The sequence below is a fragment of the Mastigoproctus giganteus genome, chromosome 3 (genome assembly GCF_048544385.1).
Source record: "Mastigoproctus giganteus isolate SK-2022 chromosome 3, ASM4854438v1, whole genome shotgun sequence".
NCBI lineage: Eukaryota > Metazoa > Arthropoda > Arachnida > Uropygi > Thelyphonidae > Mastigoproctus > Mastigoproctus giganteus.
In genome coordinates this window covers 48,635,764-48,662,061 of record NC_143577.1, presented here as the reverse complement: position 1 = coordinate 48,662,061, position 26,298 = coordinate 48,635,764, and the positions used below count along the sequence as shown (strand labels likewise).

The 26,298-nt window shown below is 38.7% G+C and overlaps 1 protein-coding gene across 1 annotated transcript in view; it reads right to left on the bottom strand.

Moving 5' to 3' along the window:
• Positions 1–26,298, bottom strand: part of Neurl4 (neuralized E3 ubiquitin protein ligase 4) — a 636,447-nt gene that overhangs the window by 497,436 nt on the left and 112,713 nt on the right. Inside the window, exons 5-6 of the mRNA XM_090369970.1 lie at positions 24,694–24,782; positions 3,630–3,861 (exon numbers count right to left, since the gene is read on the bottom strand). Of these exons, the coding sequence (XP_090226096.1) occupies positions 3,630–3,861; positions 24,694–24,782 (321 nt within the window). The remainder of the gene's footprint in view (positions 1–3,629; positions 3,862–24,693; positions 24,783–26,298) is intronic.

Genomic DNA, 26,298 nt, shown 5'->3' with positions numbered 1-26,298 from the left:
AAGTTTCACTAGGGAGTAAAGCACGCTCGTTGTCCCAAGCCCGTAGAAGGTCCTCATCACTGGAAAACCGCCTCCCTTTTAGCTTCATTCTCACATGCGGGAACAGTGCAAAGTCGCAGGGAGCAAGGTCTGGACTGTAGGGAGAGTGCTCGAGAAGTTTCAGTCCTGTCGTTGTCAAATATTCGGTGCAAGCTTTGGCGCGGTGAGCTGGAGCATTTTCGTGATGGAGGTACCAGGTGTCCATTCTTGACTTTGGCCGCAGGTTCTTCATAGATCCAATGACTTTAGGCAGGCATTGTTCAGTATACCACTTAGCTGTGACTGTCTTCTGCGTGTCCAAAACGACACATTCCACAATTCCACTCGATTTGAAAAATACAGCTATCATTTTCTTCTTTGCAGATCGGGATTTTCTGACAATTACGGGTGTGTCGTCATCATCAAAGACCCAAACTTTGTTTTGAGCCTTGGTCGGCAGATCCTAATAGTACAGCCAAGTCTCGTCACCTGTCACGATGTTGTTCACATACCGAGATTGTCCCTTATCAAACTTTTTTAACATCTCCCGGCACCAAGTCACACGTCGTGTCATCTGCTCTTCAGTCAGTTGATGCGGCACCCAGAGAGAACAAAGTTTCTTCACGTGGAAATGATCTTGCAGAATCGAACGAATTGCTGGTGCATTTAGGCCCAAAGTATCCTCTATCTGTTGGTAGGTCACTCACCTGTTTTCGTCAAGCATTTTCCTCACAGCAGTAACGTTTTCCTCCGTAACTGACGTTCGTGGCCTTCCCGGCCTCTCAGAATCCTCCAGAGTGAAATTTCCCCTTTGGAATTCTCTATACCACCTGAATATCATTGTACGATGTGGGCAATCATCATCTAGTACAAGAGTCATTTCTTCTAAGCACTGGTCTATGGTTAAACCACGCACGAAATTATACCGCAAAACTGTCCTTATCTCATTTCGTGACCACGATGCCATCGCAAGCAATTTACACTCTCACTACTAATGAATAACTGAGCCCATCGACTTGGCGCGGCGGTACTATGCACGTATGAACATGTCTCAACATGCAGCAACAAGCAGCTTCCTGTGATTCATTGTTGCGTCATATTGCAAAACTTTCCTAGTACCCTTTGTATCTACAAGACTCCATGTGAGCGTCTGTTTTGTTCTGGAGGTTCAGTGACTTGAAAATCCTAAAAAAATCACCTCGCTGGAGACTAGGCACCAGCGAGGTGATCTGATAGAGGTGTATAAAGCCTTGAATGGTTTAAGCATGCTCAATGCTGATGGGATTCTTCCTCTAGCTCAGAAAAATCACCTGAGAGGGCATAAATTCAAATTGAGGAAAGACAGATGTAGGATAGACGTGAGGAAATTTGCCTTTAGCCAGCGGGTGGTTGGTTGGTGGAACAGACTTCCATCCCTTGTGGTGGAGGTTGATAGCCTAAATAAGTTTAAGGCTCAGCTGGACAGGTATTTGGAACGAACAGAGGGGTGAAGTGGAAGTGGGTTTTTTTTTTTTTTTTTGGCTGATGCTGCATAAGCTTGCTTTCTTGAATCAAATGCCTCTACTAATGCTAATGCTAATGCTAAAAAATATGCACTCTGCCATGTTCCAACATCTATGGAATAGAAAATACCAAAAGTACAGCCCAATTAGAAACCATCAGCTGTAAATCATTCAATGGCAAAAACCAGGTTTCTGTTATTATAAAAAAAAATTATAATTATCAGTAAACAGTAACTTAATAACTGTAATTTTATTTTTAATACTTTTAATGTTCTAGAAAATTAACAGAAATAAGACAAAAATAACTGTTTATTTCTATGACTTCTTGTTTTGCATAAAATATGTAAAAATGTCAACTGAAAGTAAACTTTAAGAATATGAACAAGAATACAAAATGCTGATGTAAAAGCTAGTTTAGAATAAAACAGCTGTAATCAATATACCAATTTACTATAAATTGAATAACTGTCAGACAAGTATGTACTGAACAAACACAACAAACTCTCATTCTGTTTATATAATGCCTTGTGATAATAAATCCACTTCTCCACAAAGGTTATTGTTATTCGGTTTTTTTAGGAGCATTAGCAACTAAGGCCATATTGCTCCGGGATATGTGGTGGTCATTCCCTGACCTTTCCGCACCCTCCGTATTTGGTGGTAACAGGCTCAAACCCCGGTCTAATCAAGAAGCGTGTGCTACGCACTGCTGCTCCTTCCCACCTGGCTATGGAGGCGCCTCTCCACAAAGGATTGTAGAAGAAAGACAGTATGGGATAATTCATCTCTCTCTCTCTCTCTCTCAAAACAACTCAGACATACTCAATTGGATTTAAGTTGAAAGACATGGCAGTTTGTTGTTTGTTATTTGGATTTTAGGAGCATTAGCAACTAAGGCCATATTGCTCCGGGATATGCGGTGGTCATTCCTTGACCTTTCCGCATCCTCCGTATTTGGTGGTGACGGGCTCGAACCCCGGTCTAATCAAGAAGCATGTGCTACGCACTGCTGCTCCTTCCCACCTGGCTACGGAGGCACCAAGACATGGCAGACCACATCTAAAGAATATACCTAATTTTAAGAAATAAATCTGCTAATCACCTGATACCTTAGAGGCATTATCATCTACAAAAATTAAATCAGACACTACAGCACCTTTTAATGCTTCACACAGGCTCAAGGATTTGTAGAGTTAAGAAGCATCCCTTGAAGATATGCTGATCAGTGGAGCTGTTCAGAATGATGCCTCATCACACCATCACCAAAAGAATGTTCCTTTTCTCACATATTAGATAAACAAAAACATTTACTCTCTCTCTCTCTCTCTCTCTCTCTCTCTGGAGAAAACATGTCAAGAATCAAATTTTGAAATTGAGTGTTTTAACTGATTTGTAAATAGAGATGTGCTGTCTATACCGAGTCAGGTGGATTCTCCATGTGTGTGGTGGGGGAGGTGTACAAACTATTCAATAAGAATCCCTTTTCCTAAAATGTACTGCATATAGTCTTCTTTGAAATATCATTCCTGTGGCTGGTGAGAAGCTGAGAGAAGGAGAAAAAAAGAGCTGCTGACTAACATTCCCCTAAGACATTCCCCTTGCTGTTAGTCAGACAATGGCCATCATAGTGTAACTCTTGGCCAACTCCATTTGCCTTTGAAACACCTGTCCTATCTCCTGACACTGTTGCCATAACTCAGAAATTATCATTCTTGGCATGTTTAAGGCTCTGATCATTTCAGCCTGTGAATGTCCTGCAAACATCCAACTAATAGCCATCAACCACTCAATCTTTCAAACTTCTATGGTGCATCCTACACAATACAGAAAACCTAATTAGACAAGTCTGTACTATATTACATTGGAAACACGGTATAATTGTAATGTGCACTTTTATAACTTGTTTTATTTGCATGTTATAGAGCTTAAATTGCATTCTGAAATTCCTACATCATATTCACATTTATCATGTGAAATTACATCAGGACAACAAATTGTGTAAACTTTATGCAATTAGAGTTTATAAACAATATGGTTGGAGTTGAACTTTTGAATACCTGTGTATATATAATATAAATAAATAGAAAACAGATAAATGCAGATCTTTACCAGATTCATTGTCATTTGTGCTCTCCACTGGACCATCCTGCAAAATACATACTTCAGATGGTTTAGATACCAAACCATCCATAATCGTTACTTTAACAGTCATTCCATAAAGATCAACAACTCCATATACAGTAGAGGGAACACTATTAGCTGCTATTCCTTGATCTAAACCATTAATAAAGTAATGTAGGTTGCCATTAGATTTTCTTATAAGTCCAATTCTGTCACCTTCCTACAAATAAAATATGCCAATTTAATTTTTAGCTGCCAAATGAAATATATTCTGATATTTCAATTAATTCAGGTAGTACATAATAAAGAATAAATCCTAAATTACTAAACCTATACTTATATAAATCTTAAGTGGTTTTTTTTATACTATTGGTTATGACTTTAACTTTAATTTAAGTTAATTTAACAGCTAAACTAACGAGACCATTATACATAATGTTTGTTTGAATTATTAGGAATATTTTGTTTGGAAAAAAAAATGGAACTTGGCTTCAGTGTATAACAAGATACATCATTATCTTTCTAAAGAAAGAATTTCTTCCAGAAATTGAAATTATGTTGTATTGGCAATTTTTAAGAAAAAGGGATTGCTGGTTTTGATGTATTAAAACTTATTGGATTATGAAATTCATAAGAGAAAGAGAAATTTGATAATAATAAGTTTTCAGATACATATACAGAATATTTTCACAGAACAGTGGAAAAATTAAGTGTCAAAAATTCAGAGTAAAATTTATAGGAAATAAATGGTTCATGGTGTTCTTTAGCAACATTCAATGCTAGACTTTTTTAATGGCCTCAATAGGCACATCCCAAAATGTTCTCTAGTTTCTCATATGTAAATGGAAAAATTCATAATATTTATACTAATTTTTCTCAAGTATACCAAGAAAAATACAATTGGTCAAAACATTCAGGGGGGGGGGGGTCACGGCACAATCTATGGACGATCCACCAAATCAATATTCACTGAGGCCTTGATGGCAGCACATATTCATAGACTAATGTACAGATGTAAAAAGTTCCTCAGCAAATATAGGCATGCAAATACTTAACCAGGTTGCAGACACATTTAATTTGTGAACTACAGCTACAAAAGGTGACACACACCTGTCAACTATCATAAAGCATCTGAAACTCATCTCAAACAGGTTTGCCGAAGTCTACCAGGCGCCTCCGTAGCCAGGTGGGAAGGAGCAGCAGTGCGTAGCACACGCTTCTTGATTAGACCGGGGTTCGAACCCGTCACCACCAAATACGGAGGATGTGGAAAGGTCAGGGAATGACCACCGCATATTCCGGAGCAATATGGCCTTAGTTGCTAATGCTCCTAAAAACAAAAAAACAAACAAAACAAACCAAAGTCTACCACTCAATGAATCAACTGGAAACAGGACGGCTACAATGTCAAGCTGCAGCATGGCTTGTTGTGTCACAAAGTATCATGAACCTCAAATGTTGAGGCAAGATTGTTCCTCTACCCATCATAACCAACACTTGACTTGTTGACATCACATTTGAACTTCTGCACTTTTTTTACAATTTTTGGGAAATATGTCATCCAGCTGCTCAGGTGCTTCACAATAGCAAGAGACATGGGTGTCAACCATCTGAAATTGTCTGGTAGACATGAACTTTTCGTGAGGAGACAACATTTTGAGAACAGACAAACGTGGGTGATCGAACATAGTAATTGGACTGATGAGGAATGCTGCTATATGTTCTCCACAGATGAGACTAGTTACAGCCTGCAGCTCAAATCACTGGCTACACACTGTAGCATGTAAAACGAACCCAAAACAACTCTGTGCATGGATGTTAGTTTGTTTGTTTGTTATTTTGGTTTTTAGGAGCATTAGCAACTAAGGCCATATTGCTCCGAGATATGCGGTGGTCATTCCTCGACCTTTCCGCATCCTCCATATTTGGTGGTGATGGGCTCGAACCCCGGTCTAATCAAGAAGCGTGTGCTACGCACTGCTGCTCCTTCCCACCTGGCTACGGAGGCGCCTTCTGTGCATGGAACAGAGTCAGTTCAGTGGAGAGGAGAGGAGTTGCTAGTATTGGGTGGCAAAAATCTGTGATTGTATAGACCTCCACATCATCAGGAACAAGATCCTGACTGTATGTCAGTATAGAGATAAGATCCCACAATACACAGTCATTCCCTATGCCACTGATGTAGGTAAAGGAGTTTATTCTGATAAATGGCAATGCTCAAACTCCATAGGGCACAGCTAATTAACAATATTGGAAGATGAGGGTATCATTCATATGGATTGGTCTACCTGCTCCCCAAACCTAAATCCCACTAAGCACATCAGGGATGCCCAAGGAAGACAAATTTAAGTTCATCCAGATTGTCCACTTAGAGTTAATCACTGGACATATCACTTATACCAAAGTGGTGACTGATTCTGCAACAACTCATCAATAATTTGATTTTATTAATGTATTGCAAGTGCAAAATTTCTGCACTTGCAATACATCAATTTTACTGTTGTGGATGGACTTTCCATCCACAACAATAAAAAAACTGTTCCTAAAAGCTTACAATACACTGTTTTTGATGTGTCATATTCTAATAAGGCTGCAATTTTACTATTCACTCTGAAGTTCCTTTGAATGTTTTCAATATGCACAGATCATAATTTAGCTCTAACTACATCACAAAAGAAGTTCTCTGGGCAGTGCAGATGGGCTGCCAGAGCAGGTCATGGAGTTTTGTCAATGATATATAGGAATTTTGCTAGCAGAGACAAGGGGGGTGATTATCCCTTTGTATAAGGCAATGGTCAGGCCACACTTTGAGTACTGTATACAGGTCTGGAGGCCTCATTTTAGGAAGAATGTAGAGTTGCTAGAACGAGTACAGAGAAGGGCAATAAGATTGGTAAGAGGAACAAAGGGGAGTGCTTATGAAGAAATGCTTAAATCTGCAAGTTGCAGCAGCTGGAGACTAGGAACCTGTGAGATGATCTGATCAAGGTGTATAAGGCCTTGAATGGTTGAGCAGGCTCAATGCTGATGGGATACTTTGGCTTGCTTAGATTAAGAACCTGAGGGGGCATAGATTCAAATTGAGGAAAGACAGTTGTAGAACAGATGTGCGGAAGTTTGCCTTTAGCCAGTGGATAGTTGACTGCTGGAACAGACTTCCATCTATTGTTGTGGAAGTTGATAGCTTAAATAAATTTAAGGCTGAACTAGACAAACATTTGGAGTGACCGGATTGAAGAAATGGGTAGGGTTTTTTTTTTTTTTTTTTTTGGCTGATGCTGTATAAGCTTGCTTTCTTGCATCATATGCCTCAAGTAATGCTAATGCTAAAGTACATATGTCATCATATTTACACAACATCATTTGCACACATGCTGTGATTGCCTAACTGTTTTAACTAGCATAGTTTTATAACCTAAAACTGGTCTAAAATTCTTCCTATTTGCAAATTACACATGTTAGAGGCTGTCTCTGGGTAATTTAATGTTTGTTTGTTTGTTGTTTGTTATTTGGTTTTTAGGAGCATTAGCAACTAAGGCCATATTGCTCCGGGATATGTGGTGGTCATTCCCTGACCTTTCCGCATCCTCTGTATTTGGTGGGCACGGGCTCGAACCCCAGTCTAATCAAGAAGCATGTAGTATGCACTGCTGCTCCTGCCCACCTGGCTACGGAAGCACCCTGTTTAATGTTTACCCTACATAGTGATTGCCATCATCACAAAGTACATATGTCATTGTATTTACACAATATCATTTGCACACATGCTGTGATCCCCTAACTGTTTTATAACTTAGTTTTATAACCTAAAACTGATATAAAATTCTTCCTATTTGCGAATTATACATGTGAAGTTGTTAGAGGCTGTCTCTAAGAAATTTAATGTTTACCGTACATAGTGATTGCCATCAAACTTTGTATAACTTTAAACAAATGTTTGCAGTCCACCGTGTCACTTAACCAATGTTTGTTAAAACCTAATACTTTAATAAATTTACAAACCAAAAAGCTGGAATGATCATAGTATCTCAAGTTGAGAAACCTTAGTTTCTAAAATAAATAACAAAAATACATTTGATGTAGTGCAGATGTGCAGAAGATTAAAAATTCAAATGCTATGCACTCAGAAAGGAGGGGAACTATAATTGATATACACATAAAATCAAGCAATCCATATGATGCAAACTAATTTAAATTAGCTTCAGACGTGCAGAAGATTAAAAATTCAAATGCTATGCACTCAGAAAGGAGGGGAACTATAACTGATATACACATAAAATCAAGCAATTCATATGATGCAAACTAATTTAAATTAGCTTCAAATAAAAAATATTATGTCACAAACTGAAAAGATAGGAAATGCTTGCTGACATTGGACTTGAATTTCTAAGAAGAAAGGTTGTTCCTAAGAAAAGAAGTAGAATTAAATGAAGAAATTTAGTTCGGCGAGTTTGGAGGTCAACTTTTTTCTTTCTTTTTTTTTCTTTTTTTTTTTTGTTATGAAAACCAAAAATAGGAATGATATTAGAATCAATGATACTTAGTGTCATACATGGGTTGGAGATTAAGAAGAATTGTTGGCATCACATTTGAACTTCTGCAGATTGTAATTTTTGTAAATATGTGCAGGATAGTTGTTCCACAGAACAGAGGGGACAAATGAGGAAGAGAAAAATTAGTTTTGTGAGTTTGGAGCTGGACGGGTAAAATGGAAATAAGGAAGACAAAACAGACATGGATGGAGGAGATGTAAAAGGACTGAATATCTGAAAAATGAGCATTAGGAACATCTAGTCCACAAAGAAGTAAAGGAACTATGAAATATCAGGAAAGACCATGCAAGAGGCCACATTCTGGATAAAAACAACAAATGGGAAATTGTGGACAAGCAACAGAAAAAGGATAGATTGCAAGAATATCTAGGGAAACTATGCTGTGAAGATGACAGATAACTAGGAAATGACAACACCCACACAGAAGGCAAACATCAAGACTTTCTGATGGGAGAACTGGAGCAAGCAATTAAGTTAATGAACAATAACAATGCAACTGGCATTGATAGCATCCCAGCCAAAATGCTCAAATACCTCAAAATAAGAGATAGCTCCTCAATATTTTCAATATCCTCAATGGAGAGAAACTACCCCTTGACTTTCTGAGATCCATCTTTATTCCAATAACAAAAAAGGCAGGAGCAGCAAAATGTGCAGACCACTGCACAATAAGCCTCATAAACCACTCCATGAAATTCCTCTTGAAGATGATTCTATGCAGAATTGAAGGAAGGATTCAAGAACAAATTGGAAAAACGCCAGATGGGTTTTAAAAAGGTGGTGGGCACAAGAGAAGCAATATTTTCTCTGAATATACTGGCAGAAAGAGTAATTGAACACCAATAGAACCTATTTGTCAGCTTCATTGACTTTGGCAAAGCATTCGATTGCTTGAAACATGATATCCTCTTCCAGCTCTTGAACAATCTAAACATCAATCCCAAGGAACTAAGGATACTACGGTTACTATAGCTTGAGCAAGAAGCGGCAATCACTGTAGAGGGAGAAAACACAGACTGGGTACAAATCCAGAAAAGAGTGAGGCAAGGATGCTTGTTGACTCCTATGCTGTACAATCTCTATGCTAAAACCATTATAGACCTAATACAAGATTCTAAAGAAGGAATTACTGTTAATGGTTCGGTTATCAGTAACCTGCAATATGCAGATGATACTGCTCTCATTGCAACCTCAGAGGAAAAGCTACAAACACTCCTTAACAAAGTGGTAACAGCCAGCAAACAGATAGGCTTAACATTTAATGCCAAAAAGACCAAAACTATGGTCATAAGCAAAAACACCTTGCCTGGAATCAAAATACACTGTGGCGACTCCCCCATCAAACAAGTGAGTATCTTTAAATATCTAGGGAAGATCATTACAAATAATAATGATGACCAAGGCATAGAAATCAGAAGCAGAATTGGTATGGCCAAAGAGGTATTTAAGAATCTTAAGAACTTCCTCTGTGAGACGAAACTGGATTTTCAGAAAAGATATCGAATGGCCAAATGCTACTCATGGAGCACTCACTCTCCTATATGGATGTGAGACCTGGGTCATGCAGAAGGCAGAAATCAGGAAACTGGAAGCCTTCAAGATGTGAACACTCAGAAGAATTCTCAAAATTCCATGGACAGATCAGGTCACCAATGGGCAGATCCTTAAGAGGGCAAGGACCACAAGGACACTACTAACTACAATTGCAAAGAGAAAGACTGTCTACCTCAGGCATATTATAAGAGGCCCACAATATGACCTGCAGTGACTAATCCTGCAAGGGAAGATTAAAGGCAAAAGAGCAAAAGGAAGACCAAGAAAAAAAGTGGCTTGATAATATCAAAGAATGAATGGGGGGGGGGGGGGTCTTATGACACAAGAACTATTTCACAAAGCAAGAGACAGAGTTAGCTGGAAAATGTTGGTCTCTAACATTCAAATTGAACATGGAACCTGAAGAAGGAGGAGGAGTTGGACAGCAAGTGGATGCTAATTGGGTTGAGGTATGTGTTCAAAACAGAAATGGCCAAAGGTGGAAATAGAAATGCCAATTCAGAGGAAGTGTCTGTGAAGGCATCTGCAGAAAAAGCATACAGCAGAAACTGAACGTTAACCCTTATTTGAATGTATACATGAGATGACCATGGAAAAGATAAATTTATATACATACTCTCCAGAGCCCACACACATACACAAAACATATATTTATGTATATACTCCTGCAAGAGTTAAATAACCTGACTGCACCCTTCTATATAGGAAGTTTTGTGGGCACCATTCTAAATAGGGAAACAATATTCCATGTAGAATGGATATGAGATTTGTAGATAGTCAGTAGCGGTTTAGAAGAAAAGTAACACTAATACTTAAAAAGAAAAACCCAGTTTTTTGGATGCAGAGAAAGCAATACTTGTGATGTGCTAATGGCAAGAAAGGGGGCTTAGAGGGGAACAGGTATCCTGTGTGTTATCAGACACTCAGCCTAAAACACTGATGGATCCAATATCTCTCTATTACAGAAGATTTAGGAGAAGTCCGGTTGTCCTGCCTCCCTAAAATCCACACATGCACACCTTCTCGATGGTAAGCCCTGTTACGTCACTTAGGTGGCAACGAACGTGTAGAGTGGTTCTCTTCAAGACGCCTGGTCAGCGTGAAGAGGAAAAGACCAAACCCTCCAGCAATGAGAGCACAACAATACAAATGGCCCTCAGTCCCCAGCAGCTTTCACTCTCCCTCTTACGGCAGCGAGAGGATCAGAGTGGAAGCAGAGGGTGCTAAGAATCTCTGGGTACGACCAGGCTGCCATGCACGGAAATTGAACTTGGCCTGTTATAACGTACGATCGCTCATCGGTGAAGACAGGATATTAGAGCTGGAAAAGGAATTAGAAAATGTGAATTGGAATATCATCGGTTTGGCTGAAACAAGAAGAAGAAATGAATCACTTATAAGTTTATCAAGTGGAAATCTGCTGTACACCAATGGAAACAGTGAAAGGAGTGAAGGTGGAGTTGGGTTTCTGATCCATAAAGATTTTAGAAACAACATTTTGGAATTCAAAAGTACATCACCAAGGGTGTCAAGACTAATACTCAAGATTTCTAAGAGGTACAAGCTAAAGATTATAATGATTTATGCACCAACATCGAGCCATGATGATGAAGAGGTTGAAGAAATGTACACTGAAATTGAGAGTCTTCTAGATGAGCAGAAAACCCACTACACTATTATTATGGGAGACTTCAATGCTAAGGTTGGAAAAAGACAAAACAGCGCAGAAAGAGGAACTATAGGAAATTTTGGAATTGGTGAAAGAAATAAAAGAGGTGAAAGACTTGTGGAATTTGCAGAATCTCAAGGACTGTCAGTAATGAACACTTTTTTCAAGAAAAGGGTGAACAGAAAGTGGACATGGAAGAGTCCAAATGGATTAACAACTAATGAAATCGACTTCATCCTCACTAACAGAAGATATATTGTGAATGATGTTACCGTCCTGAATAAGGTAAATGTTGGAAGTGATCACAGAATGGTAAGATGTACACTTGATATAGATGTACGAAAGGAAAGGAAAAAACTGACTCGAGTAAATAATACAAAGGTCTTTGAAATAACAGAGGAGGAGAAAAGGCAGTATGTACTAGAACTTAAGAACAAGTTTGAGCTTCTGCAGACTGCTCAGGACCAAGATATTGACGAGGAATATTACAACTTTCTGAAAGTGATAAAGCCCAAGAAACCTATAGGGAAACAGAAATCCAAAGAAGAAAAAATTAGTCAAGAAACACTTGTCACGATGAACCGAAGACGACAAATGAAGAGCAAGAAAAACACTGACAGGGAGAAAATTGAGTATACTGAGTTATGCAAAGCCATTAGAAAGAGACTCAGAGAGGACATAAGAAGATTTAACACAAGAAAAGTAGAACAAGCATTAAGGGAAAACAGAGGATTTAAATCAGCAGCCATGAGCAGTAATACAGAAAGACAAATGATACGGAAACTGAAGAATAGCGATGGTGTACTTATAAACAGCAGAGAAGGCATAATTCAAATAGCAGAAAACTACTATAGAGAATTATACAAGGAGCGAGGGAATGATACCAGCAGTGAGGAACATGGATTGCAAAGTAGCAACACATACGACATACCCGATATTCTTCCTGATGAGGTAGAACATGCATTGAAGAAAATGAAGAATCGGAAAGCCCCGGGGGAAGATGAAGTTACTGTAGAGTTGTTAAAATTGGGAGGAAGAGACATAACACAAAAACTGGCAAGGCTCTTCACAAAATGCATTAGAAAAGGTGTGATGCCTAAGCAGTGGAATAATGCAATCATAGTTTTGCTGCATAAGAAAGGAGATAAATCAGAAATTGGAAATTATAGACCAATTAGCTTGTTATCCCACATCTACAAGTTGTTCACAAGGGTCATTACTAACAGATTAGAAAGAATACTTGATGAGAATCAACCGAAAGAGCAAGCTGGTTTTAGGACAGGATTCTCAACTACGGATCACCTTCACGTAATATCACAGCTAATGGAGAAAGCAAATGAATATAAAACACCATTATGCCTGGTATTTGTGGATTATGAAAAGGCATTTGACTCCATACAGCATAAGGCAATGTTTGGGGCACTGGAAAGACAAGGCATAGATACCCCATATATTATGATTTTGAAGAAAATATATGAGAGTGCTACATCCTTTATTAGACTAGACAAAGACAGTAGCAAATTTAAAATCGAGAAAGGAGTTCGACAAGGAGACACAATATCTCCGAAGCTGTTTACTGCTGCCCTTGAGGAAGCTTTCAGAAGATTAGACTGGTTGCAGAAAGGAGTCAATGTGAACGGAGAGTACCTAAACCATTTACGATTTGCAGATGACATTGTGGTCATAAGCCACGATCCCAAAGAATTAGAGGAAAATCTTAATCGGTTATGCACAGCTAGTAAGGATTTTGGACTAAAGATGAATATGGCTAAAACAAAAGTAATGATGAACAAGTATGCCACGGAAAGGGAAATAATGATTGAAGGAGCAGTAATTGAAAAGGTGGAGTCATATACTTATCTGGGACAAGTTATTAGCTGTAATAATGATAAATGGCTGGAAGTCAAGAGAAGAACAAATTTTGGATGGATAGCATTCAGGAAATATAGTCACATACTGAAGAGCAATATCCCAGTTTGTCTGAAACGTAAAATAATGAATCAATGTATACTCCCCACCATGACTTATGGAAGTGAAACTTGGGCACTCACCAAAGGAATGGAAGAGAAGCTAAGAACTACACAGCGAAGAATGGAAAGAATTATATTGGGAATCAGACTGTTAGATAAGAAGAGAAACACGTGGATTAGGCAGCAAACTCAAGTAAAGGACATTCTTATCAAAACTAAAGAACTAAAATGGTCTTGGGCAGGACACATAGCTCGAAGATATGATGACAGATGGACTAAGAAAATAACAGAATGGTACCCAAGAGGAGCTAGAAGAAAACCTGGAAGACAAAGGCGGAGATGGATAGATGAAATTCATGAGTTTTTGAGTAGTAAATGAATGGCCAGTGCTCAAAACAGAAGTAACTGGAAAGTTGCTGGAGAGGCCTTCATCCTGCAGTGGATTGAAAATGGCTGATGATGATGAATGGCAAGAGATATTAGAGTCAGGATAATCCCTAACACAGATACCTAATATTGTCTATAAATCCAAGTGTCATGGAGAGTGTGAGCACGGCATACTCTTTTTTGTGAGAAATAAGACAAGACTGAGTTTCAGGATTGAAGTCAACTAACTATTCTTTGTTGCTGCATTTAAAGAATCGATTGTGTATATTCAAAAACTAAGGCCTCTGTAGCTGAGTGGTCAGGAGCAGGAGTGCAGTAGCACACGCTCTTTGAGTAGACCAGGGTTCAAGCCCCTGACTGCTAAATATGGTCGATCTGCCAACCCGCACTGGACCAGCGTGGCAGATTATGGTCCATTTCCCTCAGCATGAATTGTTGAGGAGGCTTCTATCCTGCAGTGAGTTGATAATGGCTGTAGTTTTATTTTTATTCAAAAACTTGTAGCTGTTTGTGCAGGAAAAGGTTTGTGCAGGAAAAGTTTGTGCAGGAAAAAATGTGCTATCATCAGCAAATATATGGATATGATTTCCAGTCAATGGGGAAAAAAATGTCATTAATATTAGCATTAGCATTAGTAGAGGCATTTGATGCAAGAAAGCAAGCTTATGCAGCATCAGCCAAAAAAAAAAAAAAAACCCACTTCCACTTCACCCCTCTGTTCGTTCAAAATACCTGTCCAGCTGAGCCTTAAACTTATTTAGGCTATCAACCTCCACCACAAGGGATGGAAGTCTGTTCCACCAACCAACCACCCGCTGGCTAAAGGCAAATTTCCGCACGTCTATCCTACATCTGTCCCTCCTCAATTTGAATTTATGCCCTCTCAGGTGATTTTTCTGAGCTAGAGGAAGAATCCCATCAGCATTGAGCATGCTTAAACCATTCAAGGCTTTATACACCTCTATCAGATCACCTCGCTGGTGCCTAGTCTCCAGACACTGTAATTTGCAAAACTTAAGCCTTTCTTCGTAAGAGCACCCCTTTGTTCCATTCACTAATCTTGTTGCCCTTCTCTGTACTCGTTCCAGCAGCTCTACATCCTTCTTGAAATGAGGCCTCCAGACCTGTATACAGTACTCTAGGTGTGGCCTGACCATTGCCTTATACAATGGAATAATCACCTCCTTATCCCTGGTGGAAAAATTCCTGTATATCATTGACAATACTCCATGAGCTACTCTTGCAGCCCGTCTGCACTGCTCAGAGAACTTCATATCTGCCTGCACAATCACCCCCAAGTCCCTTTCATTCTCTACCACTGTCAGTGTAGTACCACAGAGTTGAAACGTTGCTCTGGGGTTGCTTTTTCCCATGTGTAGTACTTTACATTTGTCAATGTTAAACTTCATTTGCCACCTCTCAGCCCATCTGCTCAACCTTTCCAGATCCTGTTGCAGCAGCATAGTGTCAGTAGTGTCCTTGACAACCCTGCCAACCTTTGTATCATCTGCAAACTTGGACATTAAGCTTGATATACCATCATCAATATCATTTATAAATACAGAAAACAATAATGGACCCAACACTGAGCCCTGAGGGACTCCACTAATAACATTAGTCCACGATGAGCAGTGTCCATTGATTACCACTCTCTGTCTTCTCCCCCTCAACCACCCCTTTATCCATAGCAGCAATTTGCCTCCAATGCCACACTGCTCCAATTTGTGTAGCAGTCTTCCATGTGCAACAGTATCAAAAGCCTTTCTAAGATCCAAGTATATAATATCAAAGTTATTCCCTGCATCCAGTTCTTTTGTGACTGCATCATAGTATCCAATCAAGTTGGTCAGGCAAGACTTCCCCTTAACAAAACCATGCTGTGTCTGAGCTATAACTGAAGTCTTGTCTAAATGATCCTGCAGTGCTTCTTTAACCAGTGCCTCCATTAATTTTTCTGGAACAGAAGTTAAGCTCACAGGTCTATAATTACTTGTGTCAGCCTTTGATCCTCCTTTGTGAATTGGGGTCACATTTGCACATTTCCAGTCTATGGGTACCTCCCCTGAGTCCAAGGAAGCTCTCATAATTATGGCTAAGGGTTTGCTTACTTCCTTTGCTGCCTCCTTTAATATAACTGGATAGATCCCATCCACCCCGGGTGCCTTTCTTGTGTTTATCTTCAACAGTTTCTCCTCCACTTTACTCCCAGTTATTTCAAGATTCTGTAGCTTACTGCTAGAGTTGAATACACCTCTGGCATTCCCCTTGCTGAATAACTCCTCATGTGTGAATGTCGATGCAAAATATTCATTTAGTTTGTTAGCTACCTGAGCAGGATCATCAACAGTTGACCCATCAATATCGAGTGGACCAATCTGATTCATCCCCTTCCTTCTAGAGTTTACATAAGTAAAGAACTCTTTGCTGTTTTTCTTTGCATCCCTTGCCAAGGATTTCTCGTAATCTGCCTTCGCCTGCCTAACCTCCTTTGTAACTTGGTTGCATATCAACTTGTATCTATCATAGGCTTCTGTGTCATGTGTTAATTTGTAAGTATCCCATGCATTTTTCTTCTCTGCCATATGCCTCATTAGTTCATCTGACATCCATTTTGGCCTAAACCTTGAACAATATTTCTTAGTTGGTATGTAAAGCCTAGTAGCTTCCAAGATAAGTTCTTTGAATGCTTCCCATTTTGAATTTGCTGTTGGTAACATCATCAGTTGGTCCCACTGTATAGAATTTAAATACTGTCTCAGTCCATCGTAGTCGCCTTTACGGAAGCAATAACCCTTCCCTTTACCCCTAATGGTAGTTACCTCTTTCAGTAAATCCCACTTCAGCACACTGTGATCACTGCCACCTAGTGGTTCATTTATCTGCAGATTCTTAATGCATGAAGAATCACTGCTGATAATCAAATCAAGAGTATTACTCCCTCTAGTTGCCTCCCGAACATGCTGATGTAGAAAAAAATCATCCAATAAATCCACAAAAGCCCTGCTAGTGTGTGAGTAACCAGCCCCCAAATTCCAGTCAATATCTGGGAAATTAAAATCTCCCATTATAAGACTCTCTGATTTACTGGCCCACTCTATTTCCCTGTACAGTTCCTTATTATACTCATCAGAGTCATTAGGCCTATAGCACACTCCTACTCTCAATTTTGATCTCCCAATGCTTATGTCACACCAAACTGACTCAACATTGCACTGTCCAGCGATGTCGACTGGCTTCACTTCCTTGGTTTTTATGTGTTTCTTAACTAATAGCATAACCCCTCCCCCCTTCCTATCCTGTCTATCCTTTCTGTAGACGTTGTACTCCCCAAATTGCATTTCTGCATCCCTTATATCTGTGTGACACCACGTCTCTGATATCCCAACAATATCTGCATTTGATGTTTTGAGCAATACCTCAAATTCATCAAATTTATTTACTAAACTCCTAGCATTGGTGTACACACAAGTATACCTGCACCTGTTTCTATTCTTAGCTATTCTAATTTCTGTTTCTATTCTAATATATAAGGGAAGAAGAGTGGGAGACAGAATTGTAGAACCTTGTAGAACACTAGCATTAACTAAGAAGTTAGAAGACAGAAATCCATCTACTGGTTACTGGCAACTCAAGTAATGTCAATTTTGTTGGTTATCTAACAGACATCAACTACATCAACTGATTTTTTGTTTATAACAATGACATTGTTGTTTAGATTTTGCTGATGAGCATTTCATTTCCAAACCTTCATCAAAGAGAGAATATCTGATTTCAGCTTTTTTTTTCACTCTGTTGAATTACCTGACATCCAACATCACTATGAGGAATTCCCTGGCCAAGGACTACTGTACATCATTTCTTTCTTTAATGATATATCTGGTAGGTTCCCATAGTGAAACTGACAGAATTGGTTAGTATTAGTATTAATAGTGGCAAATGATGCTTCCTTGCATCATTTACCAAAAAAAAAAAAAGATGCTTATAGAGCATCAGCCAAAACAAAACTACCCAACTGATCTGTCTATCCCCTCTAATAATTTGTCTAATGTTTCCTTAAATTTATTCAAATTATCCACTGCTATACACCAGATAGAAGTCTATTCCAACTATCAATTACTCTCTGCCTCAAAGAAAATTTTTGCACTATCCTGCAGCCATCCTTTTCAATATGAGTTTGTATCCCCTTATGCGTGTTATCTGAAAAATAGTAAGGATGCCATCAGCATTTAGTTTACTCAATCCATTTAAAACCTTAAACACTTCAATCAAGTCTCTCGATACTACAAACCATCTGCTGCTTCATCTATTTCTTTATCTTAAAAGGCACAAAGAAATACTGTCAACTTATCCACAAAAAATTTCAAATTTAAAAATGATGCACTGCCAATTGATGAAATTTGTGCTGCCTTGGCATTATAAGAACATCATTTTTCAATGGGAACTTGTGCACATGTAGTCATATGCAACAATAATGAACTTCCTCACCAAACTAAAGAACAGAATCTGCTCCTCTTGTTTTATAGTCCAAGACCTTGGCAGAAGAAATGGCTATGACTTAGCTAGAATTACCTTTCTGGTTTAGTATACCCCAGGTGCTCATATCTGGTAAGTATAGGCTTGAGGCTTCCTTGCACCATATGGGTAATAATAATAATAACATCTACAACTACTGGTACAAGAAGCTCACTTGCACACACAAGCACCTGGTAGAGCAGTTCAGTTCACCTGAACAATCCCGAAGTTTCTCGCTCAAGGAATCACATACCTGAAGCCTAAAGGCAAAGACTCAAGAAACCTGGTGAAAGTAAAGTGCAGCCATTATCAACCCACTGCAGGATGGAAGCCTCCTCAACAATTCATGCTGAGGGAAAATGGACCATAATCTGCCACGCTGGTCTAATGCGGGTTGGCAGATCGACCGTATTCAGCAGTCAGGGGCTTGAACCCCGGTCTACTCAAAGAGCGTGTGCTACTGCACTCCCACTCCTGCCCACTCGGCTACGGAGGCCGTGTTGTAATACAGGCCAAATACCTGCCCCCAACAATGTACAAGATCCTGACCAGCTGCATAACCAGGAAGATATCAGACCACTTCGAGAGCCAGAACATAACAGTTGAACAGAAGAAAGGATGAAAGTGGCTGAGCAAAGGCTGCAAAGAGCAATTAACCATAGATGCCACGGTTATACAGCAAGCCTACAAAAAGAGCCACAACATGCACACAGCCTACATCGATTACTGCAAGGCCTTCGACTCTGTACCTCATAGCTAGCTAATAGAGGCGCTGAACATCTACAAAGTCAATCCGATAATAACAAACCTCCTAGGAGAAATGATGGCGAAATGGAGTACCACCATTAAGGTTGAGAACATCACAACCAGGCCAATCCCCATCAGGAAAGGAATCTTTCAGGGAGATGCCCTGAGCCCACTGTGGTTCTGTCTAGCACTTAGCCTGCTATCCACCATGCGCAACAGCAGCAAGTATGGATAAAACCTCAAAGAAGGAAGGAAGAACCTGTACACCCTCACGCACCTGATGTACATGGATGACATCAAGCTCTACACGGGAACCGAGAAGCAACTCCAACAACTACTCCGGATCACCGAAGAATTCAGCAACGATATCAGGATGGAATTTGGTCTAGACAAATGCAAGACACACGGATTGCACCAGGGAAAATTAGCCAACTGAAACTACCAGCTGCAGACTGGTAAAGAGATCAAAGCCATGGCAGAGAGAGAGAGAGAGAGAGGCCTACAAATACTTGGGGATGATGTAGGCTCAGCAGTTACAGCACAAGGAAATTAAGGCTTGCTTACCAAAAAATACCATCAGAGACTCAAAAGCCTGCTAAAAGCAAAGCTGAACAGAGTGAACATAGTTAACGCCATAAACATCTATCCAGTCCAAGTGCTAACATACTCCTTCGGGGTCATTGATTGGACTAATACCGAGCTGGAAGATATCATGAGAAAGACAAGGCTAATAACGACCAAGAGCTGCCAACACAACATCCAAAATCAGCCGGGGAGAGACTGACAATTGACCGGAAAGAAGGAGGAAAGGACCTGATAGACCTCATTGAGCAACAGAAGACAGCGATTGTTAATCTGAAGGATTACTTCCAGAAACACACAGCATCACTCCACCAGGCCATAAGGAAGATAGACAAGCAGGCAGTATACCCCACTCAACCTAAGCGAGGAGTCCCCTCCCAACTAGAAAGAAACCTAGAAAGATGGGCAGAGAAGACACTCCATGGCAGACACTACAATGACATAGATAAAATTGCTTCCAATGAGCGGGACGCTCTTCCCCAAGACTGAAGGATTCATGCTGGCCATCCAAGACCAGGTAATCAACACCAGGAACTATAGAAAATACATCGCCAAGGAGCCCGGAATATCCGTGACACATGTCAATGATGCCACCTGGCCTTGGAAACGATCCAACACATCACCGCAGGATGCAAGGTGATCACCCAGACTGAGTACTGAGTACACTCATAGACATGACCAGGTAGCCAGGATAATACATCAGAAGCTAGCAAGGAAATACCAATTGATAGAAGAAAGTGTACCGTATTACAAGTACGAAACCCAGGCAATACTAGAGACCCCAACCCACAAGCTGTACCGGGACTGCACCATAATAATGGATAAGCCAATCCCGTATAACAGAGCGGACATAACCCTTGTGGACAAGAAGGGCACTGAGTGAAAAGCCATAACAAACACAGTAAAATTTCATTTAAGACAATAAAATTATATTTTTATCCAACTTCTTAAAAATATGGGAGAACTGGGCATTTCGACAAATATTTTACAAGACATTGAAATAAGAATGTGAATTAGGGAACAATCCCATATATATGGGACATCTGGCAACCCTAGTTAAACTTTCAACAATATCATTAATAAATATAAAAATTGACAATGGGCCTGTTACTGAACCCTGTGGAACTACACTAATAACATTAATCCATAAAGAGCAGTGGCGCCTCCGTAGCCAGGTGGGCAGGAGCAGCAGTGCGCAACACACGCTTCTTGATTAGACTGGGGTTCAAGCCCGTGACCACCAAATATGGAGGATGCGGAAAGGTCAGGGAATGACCACCACATATCCCTGGAGCAATATGGCCTTAGTTGCTAATGCTCTTAAAAACCAAATAACAAACAAAAAAACATAAAGAGCAGTATCCATTAATAACCATGCTCTTTCTTCTCCCACTAAACCATCCCTATATCCATAGCAGTAACTTGCTGTTAAGGCCACACTGCTCCAATTTGTACAGCAGTCTTTTATGTTCAACAGTATCAAAAGTGTTCTTGAAATCCAAGTATATAATATCAAAATTATTTTTTGCATCCAGTTCCTTTGTTATTGCATCATAGTATCCAATCAGAGTGGTCAGACAAGATTACCTCTTAAGAATTCCATGCTATGACTAGAGTATAATCGTATTCCTGTCTAGATAGTCCTGCATTACTTCTTTAACCAGGAACTATATTATTTTCCCTGGAATTACTCATATCACCTTTTTATCTTCCCTTTGTGAATTGGGGATACATTTCCAATCCATGGGGACCTCTCTTGAATCCAAAGATGCTATCATAATTATGGCTAAGGATTTGATATGTCCTTTGTTGCCTCTCAATATAATTGGATAGGTCCCATCCACCACATGCATGTTTAGCTTCAAAATTTCTCTCCCACTTTCCTTTCAGTTATCACAAAATCATTTAGCTCCCTGTTAGAGTTGGATAAACCTCTGGCATTCCCTTCCTTAACAAATTCCTTGTGTGTGAATGTAGATGCAAAATACTCATTCAGTTTGTTGGCTACCTGAGTAGGATCATCAATAGTCAAACCATCAATATCAAGTGGACTAATCTAATTCATTCCCTTATTTCTAGAGTTTACATAAGTAAAGAAGCCTTTGCTGTTTTTCTTTGCATCCTTTTCCAAAGATTTATCATAATCTGCCTTTGCTTGCTTAACCTTTGTGACTTGATTACAGACTAGCTTATATCTACCACAGGCTTCTGTGTCACCTCGTAATTTATATGCACTCCATGCATTTTTCTCCTTTGCCACAAGTCTCATTAGTTCATCTGACATCCATTTTGGCCTAAACCTTGAACAGTATTTCTTAGTTGGTATGAAAAGCTTAGTATCTTCTGCAATTATTTCCCTGAATGCTTCGAATTTAAAATTTGCTCTAGGTAACTTCATCAGTTGGACTCACTGCAGAGAATTTAAAAAACTATCTGCAACCACTGTAGTCACTTTTATAAAAGCAAAAGCCTTTCCCCTAGAAAGTAGATATTTCTTTAAGGAAATTCCACGTCAGTGCACTGTGATCACTACCACCAATGTATCTTTTTCCTGTAGATTCTTAATGCATGAAGAATTTCTGCTGATAACCATATCAAGAGTATTGCTTCCTCTTGTTGCCTCACTAACAGTTATACAAATAAATTCCAAAAATTCTAGTTAGTGTGTGAGTGACGTTCCCACAAGTTCCAGTCAATATCTGGAAGGTTAAAATCTCCCATTACAAAACAATCTGATTTACCGGACTACTCTATTTCTGGGTATAGTTGTTTGTAATATTCATTGCAGTCATTAGGCTTATAACACACTCCTACTCTCATTTTTGTTTTCCCTGTGCTTTCCCTAACTCAACATTGCACTTGCCACCCATGTCAACTGGATGCACTGCCTTAGATTTAATATGCTGCTTAATTAATGGCATAACCCAGCCCCACCTCCTGTTCTGTCTGCACTTTCTGTACATGTTGTTCTCCCCACATTCCAATTGTGTATCCTTTATGTCCGAATGACACCATGCCTCTGACATCCCTACAATGTCTGCATTTCATGATTTAATCAGTACTTTAAATTCTTCAATTTATATACTATGCTTCTAGCAGTAGTGTATGTGCAAGTATACATTCACAAAAACATAAAAGTACAATGATACATTTGCTGTGACTTAGTTTATTACCATTTGTTTATGTTTAACAAAATGAACTGTGATTTGCACTTTTAACTAGTGGTGCTACTTTTAACCATTATAAGTATTTACAGTTCTAAATAAGCTCAGTTGTTAGTGCTTAACCTTAACTGAAATGTGCTGCTCTAAAACTGCTCAACAACTAGGTACACCTCTTTAAAATCCAGTCTCTCAATCTTCAAAGGTGACAGATTTTAAAAATTTACTGTGGTAAATATAATTTTAGCATCTCCCATAATGTATAGTTCTATTCAATGAACTGTGCTAAAAGTTAAACTGACTAACATTAGTGGGACAGTCCTGAGAAGCCAAATGCTGAAAATTTCTCCTTGGTCTGAATTTGGGCATATTTTACATTTGTAAAATATGCCCAAAAAAAAAAAACACACTTGGCTTTGAAACACACTCTGTTTCAAATTTTATTTATAAAATAAACATCCTTCTATAAAAGAAATTTACAGCAATTTAATCATAAAAATAAATTGTTTTTCATTAGACATCACAAAAAGAGAATTACTTTTATTATCATGACAGACTATAACTTCTGATCATATACACTGTGCTGCCACTTTATTAGGTACACCCCTGCTGTGCACACAAATGGTTTGTCCCACAATGTTGCAAGTCACATGACCGCAGTTGTGGATATAAATGCAGCAGAACAACCTTTCTAGTATCAGTTAAGCATACAAACCGTAGCAAGAATGGGGAAAAGGAGTGATCTAACGGACTTCAAATGTAGCATGGTAGTAGGTGCAGACGTGCTGGACAAAGCATCTCTGAAACCTGGTTCTCCTGAACTTTTCACGCACCACAGTTTCAAGGGTGTATCGAGAATGGTGCAACGAACAGAAAACATCTCTCAACGGCACTCCTGTGGAAGAAAATCGTTTGTTGATAAGAGAGGTCAGAGGAGGATGGCTAGAAATGAGCAAGCAAACAGACGGGCCACAATGTAGCACATCATGTCAGAATACAACCTTGGTGCGCAGAACAAAATATCGCAACGGACCACTAGTTGCACTTTGTTCCAAATGGGCTACAGCAGCCGACAGCCACACTGCATACCTTTGTTATCAATGAAGAACAAGAGAGCACACCTCCTGTGAGCACAACAACACTAGCACTGGACTATCGAGGATTGGAAAACAGTTGCTTGGTCTGACAAGTCGAAGTTCGTGGTGCATCAAATTGATGGAAGGCTCAGAATTTGGCAAAAACAACATTAATCCATGGACCCGTCATATCTGATGACTACTGTGCAAGGTGGTAGGGGCAGTGTTATGGTGTGGGGAATGTTTTCTTGGCACATGTTGGGTCCATTGATACCCATAGATTCACATCTGAATGCCACATTGTACCTAAACATCGTTGCTGACCAAGTGCATCCATTCATGTTGACAGTTTATCCTCAGTCAGATTGTTACTTCCAGCAGGATAATGCACCAGTGCACAAAGCCCGAATCACTATGCAATGGTTCCAGGAACATGACAATGACTTTTCTTTGCTGCAGTGGCCCGCTCAGTCCGCAGATCTCAATCCTATTGAATATCTTTGGGATGAGCTAGAAAGGGCTGTTCGCTGCAGGCCTACACCTCCGTCAAATCTCAAGGAACTGCATGACACACTCATGTCTGCATGGTACTCCATTCCTGCACAATGTTTTCAGGATCTTGTTCAATCCATGCCTAGATGAATTCAGGCTATTTTGAAGGCTAAAGGAGGCTCAACACGCTACTAGGTAATAGGTACCTAATAAAGTGACAGCACAGTGTATAATATCAAGCATTTATCACTTCTAATCATAATAATAATTTGAACATCACGTAATTTCTAATCACAACAGATTTAGTTATATTGAATAGCTAAATTGTAACTGTATTTATTCTTCTTACATGAAGCTCATCTAAGTTGAATTCCCCATATTCTCTTCTACTGCCTTTACCATTTGTTAATATGCCACATCCACTCATCATGACAGTTCCTAAAACAGAGAAATTTTTATATATAAACTAAAACTCTATAAATTCAAAAAAAATTATCAAAAACAAGTGTTCATTTAATGAATGAATGTGACTGTAACAAATGAAACTAAGAAAAGTGAAATTTAAATTCTGTGTAAATTTTTAGAAATCTGAGAGAAAATTTTGAGTGAAAATAATGAGTGAATAGAAATTTGAATGAATAAAAAATATGCTAAAAATATAACATTCTATATGTTATATTTTTGTTGAAGGAAGTGTTCAAGACAGTTTACTTTTCTTTCATTCACTAGCCAGGAACTACATCAAAACACAGAGTACTACAAACTGACTACCCATAGCATCTTGTATTCAGATGACTTGTTTTTTTTTTTTTTTTTTATTTTTTTTCAAATATTATAATCTTGAAAAAGAAAGTATACTTATTACACGGTACACAACTAGCAAAAATGAAAATTTTGACTTATTTATCAAAAATTGTATTAGTCCTCAATTTTCCAATAATCATCATATATTCAGGAAGGTTTTTCTAAGGACTGTACTCAGATAAGGCAAGAGTAATGATCTTTGTACCACATGGCAAAAGGTTTGCAACTTAGCTGAAGATTATTTGACTGGCCATGCGATGTAGCTGATGATACCACTCAGTGGCTTTCACTAATTTTTCATTAGACACTTTCATTTCACTCTAGCTGCATATTCAAAAAGAACATGATACACTTTGCTGAAAATAAACACTCATGCCATGAGTTTGAAAGGGCAGGGGATTACCAATACAGACAATTTCTTCTTGGTCTGAATTAGATCATTTTTTAAACATATCAAAATGATGCACTTTAATATCAGGAAAAAATAACAATAAAAAACCAAACTATTTATGAAAATGAAGAGTCTGAGATGCTCAGTTGACCAATAAGCAATAAAACTTATTTATAAAACAATATTTATATTATTAAATTTATAAAATATAACAACAATAAAATTTATTTTAATTCTTTTTTTATTTATTATTATATATATATATATTTTTTTTTTGGCTGTGGCATCCTTGCAGTATAGAACTAATACAAATACCAAAAACTAATGTTAAAACACAGGCTGGCTCTTGTCCATTCAAGGATTTCTGAGGATCAGTAATTAGGATTGGAGCAATAACAATATGATAATACTTTGCCAAGAATTGATATTTTTGTTAATACATTTTAATATCAAACAAAAATAACAAAAAAAAAAAAAAAGCAAGACTCTATATCAGTTCTATGCTGATATGCTGCAGCTACTGTTGGGTGCAGAATTCTGAATTTACTGAAGGAGCTGGATCCCGATGCTTTCTACATACTACTGCTGCTATTGATGATGCTCATGAATTGACCATTTCCCCTGTTTCTAACTTTCACTTATCTTAATGAAACTATTACATCTGACTAGTTTAAGAGAATGAGGATAAGTTAATCAATTTTTATTTTTAATTTACATTCAGTTAAAAGAAAACAACATATCTGCATGGCAGCATAAGGT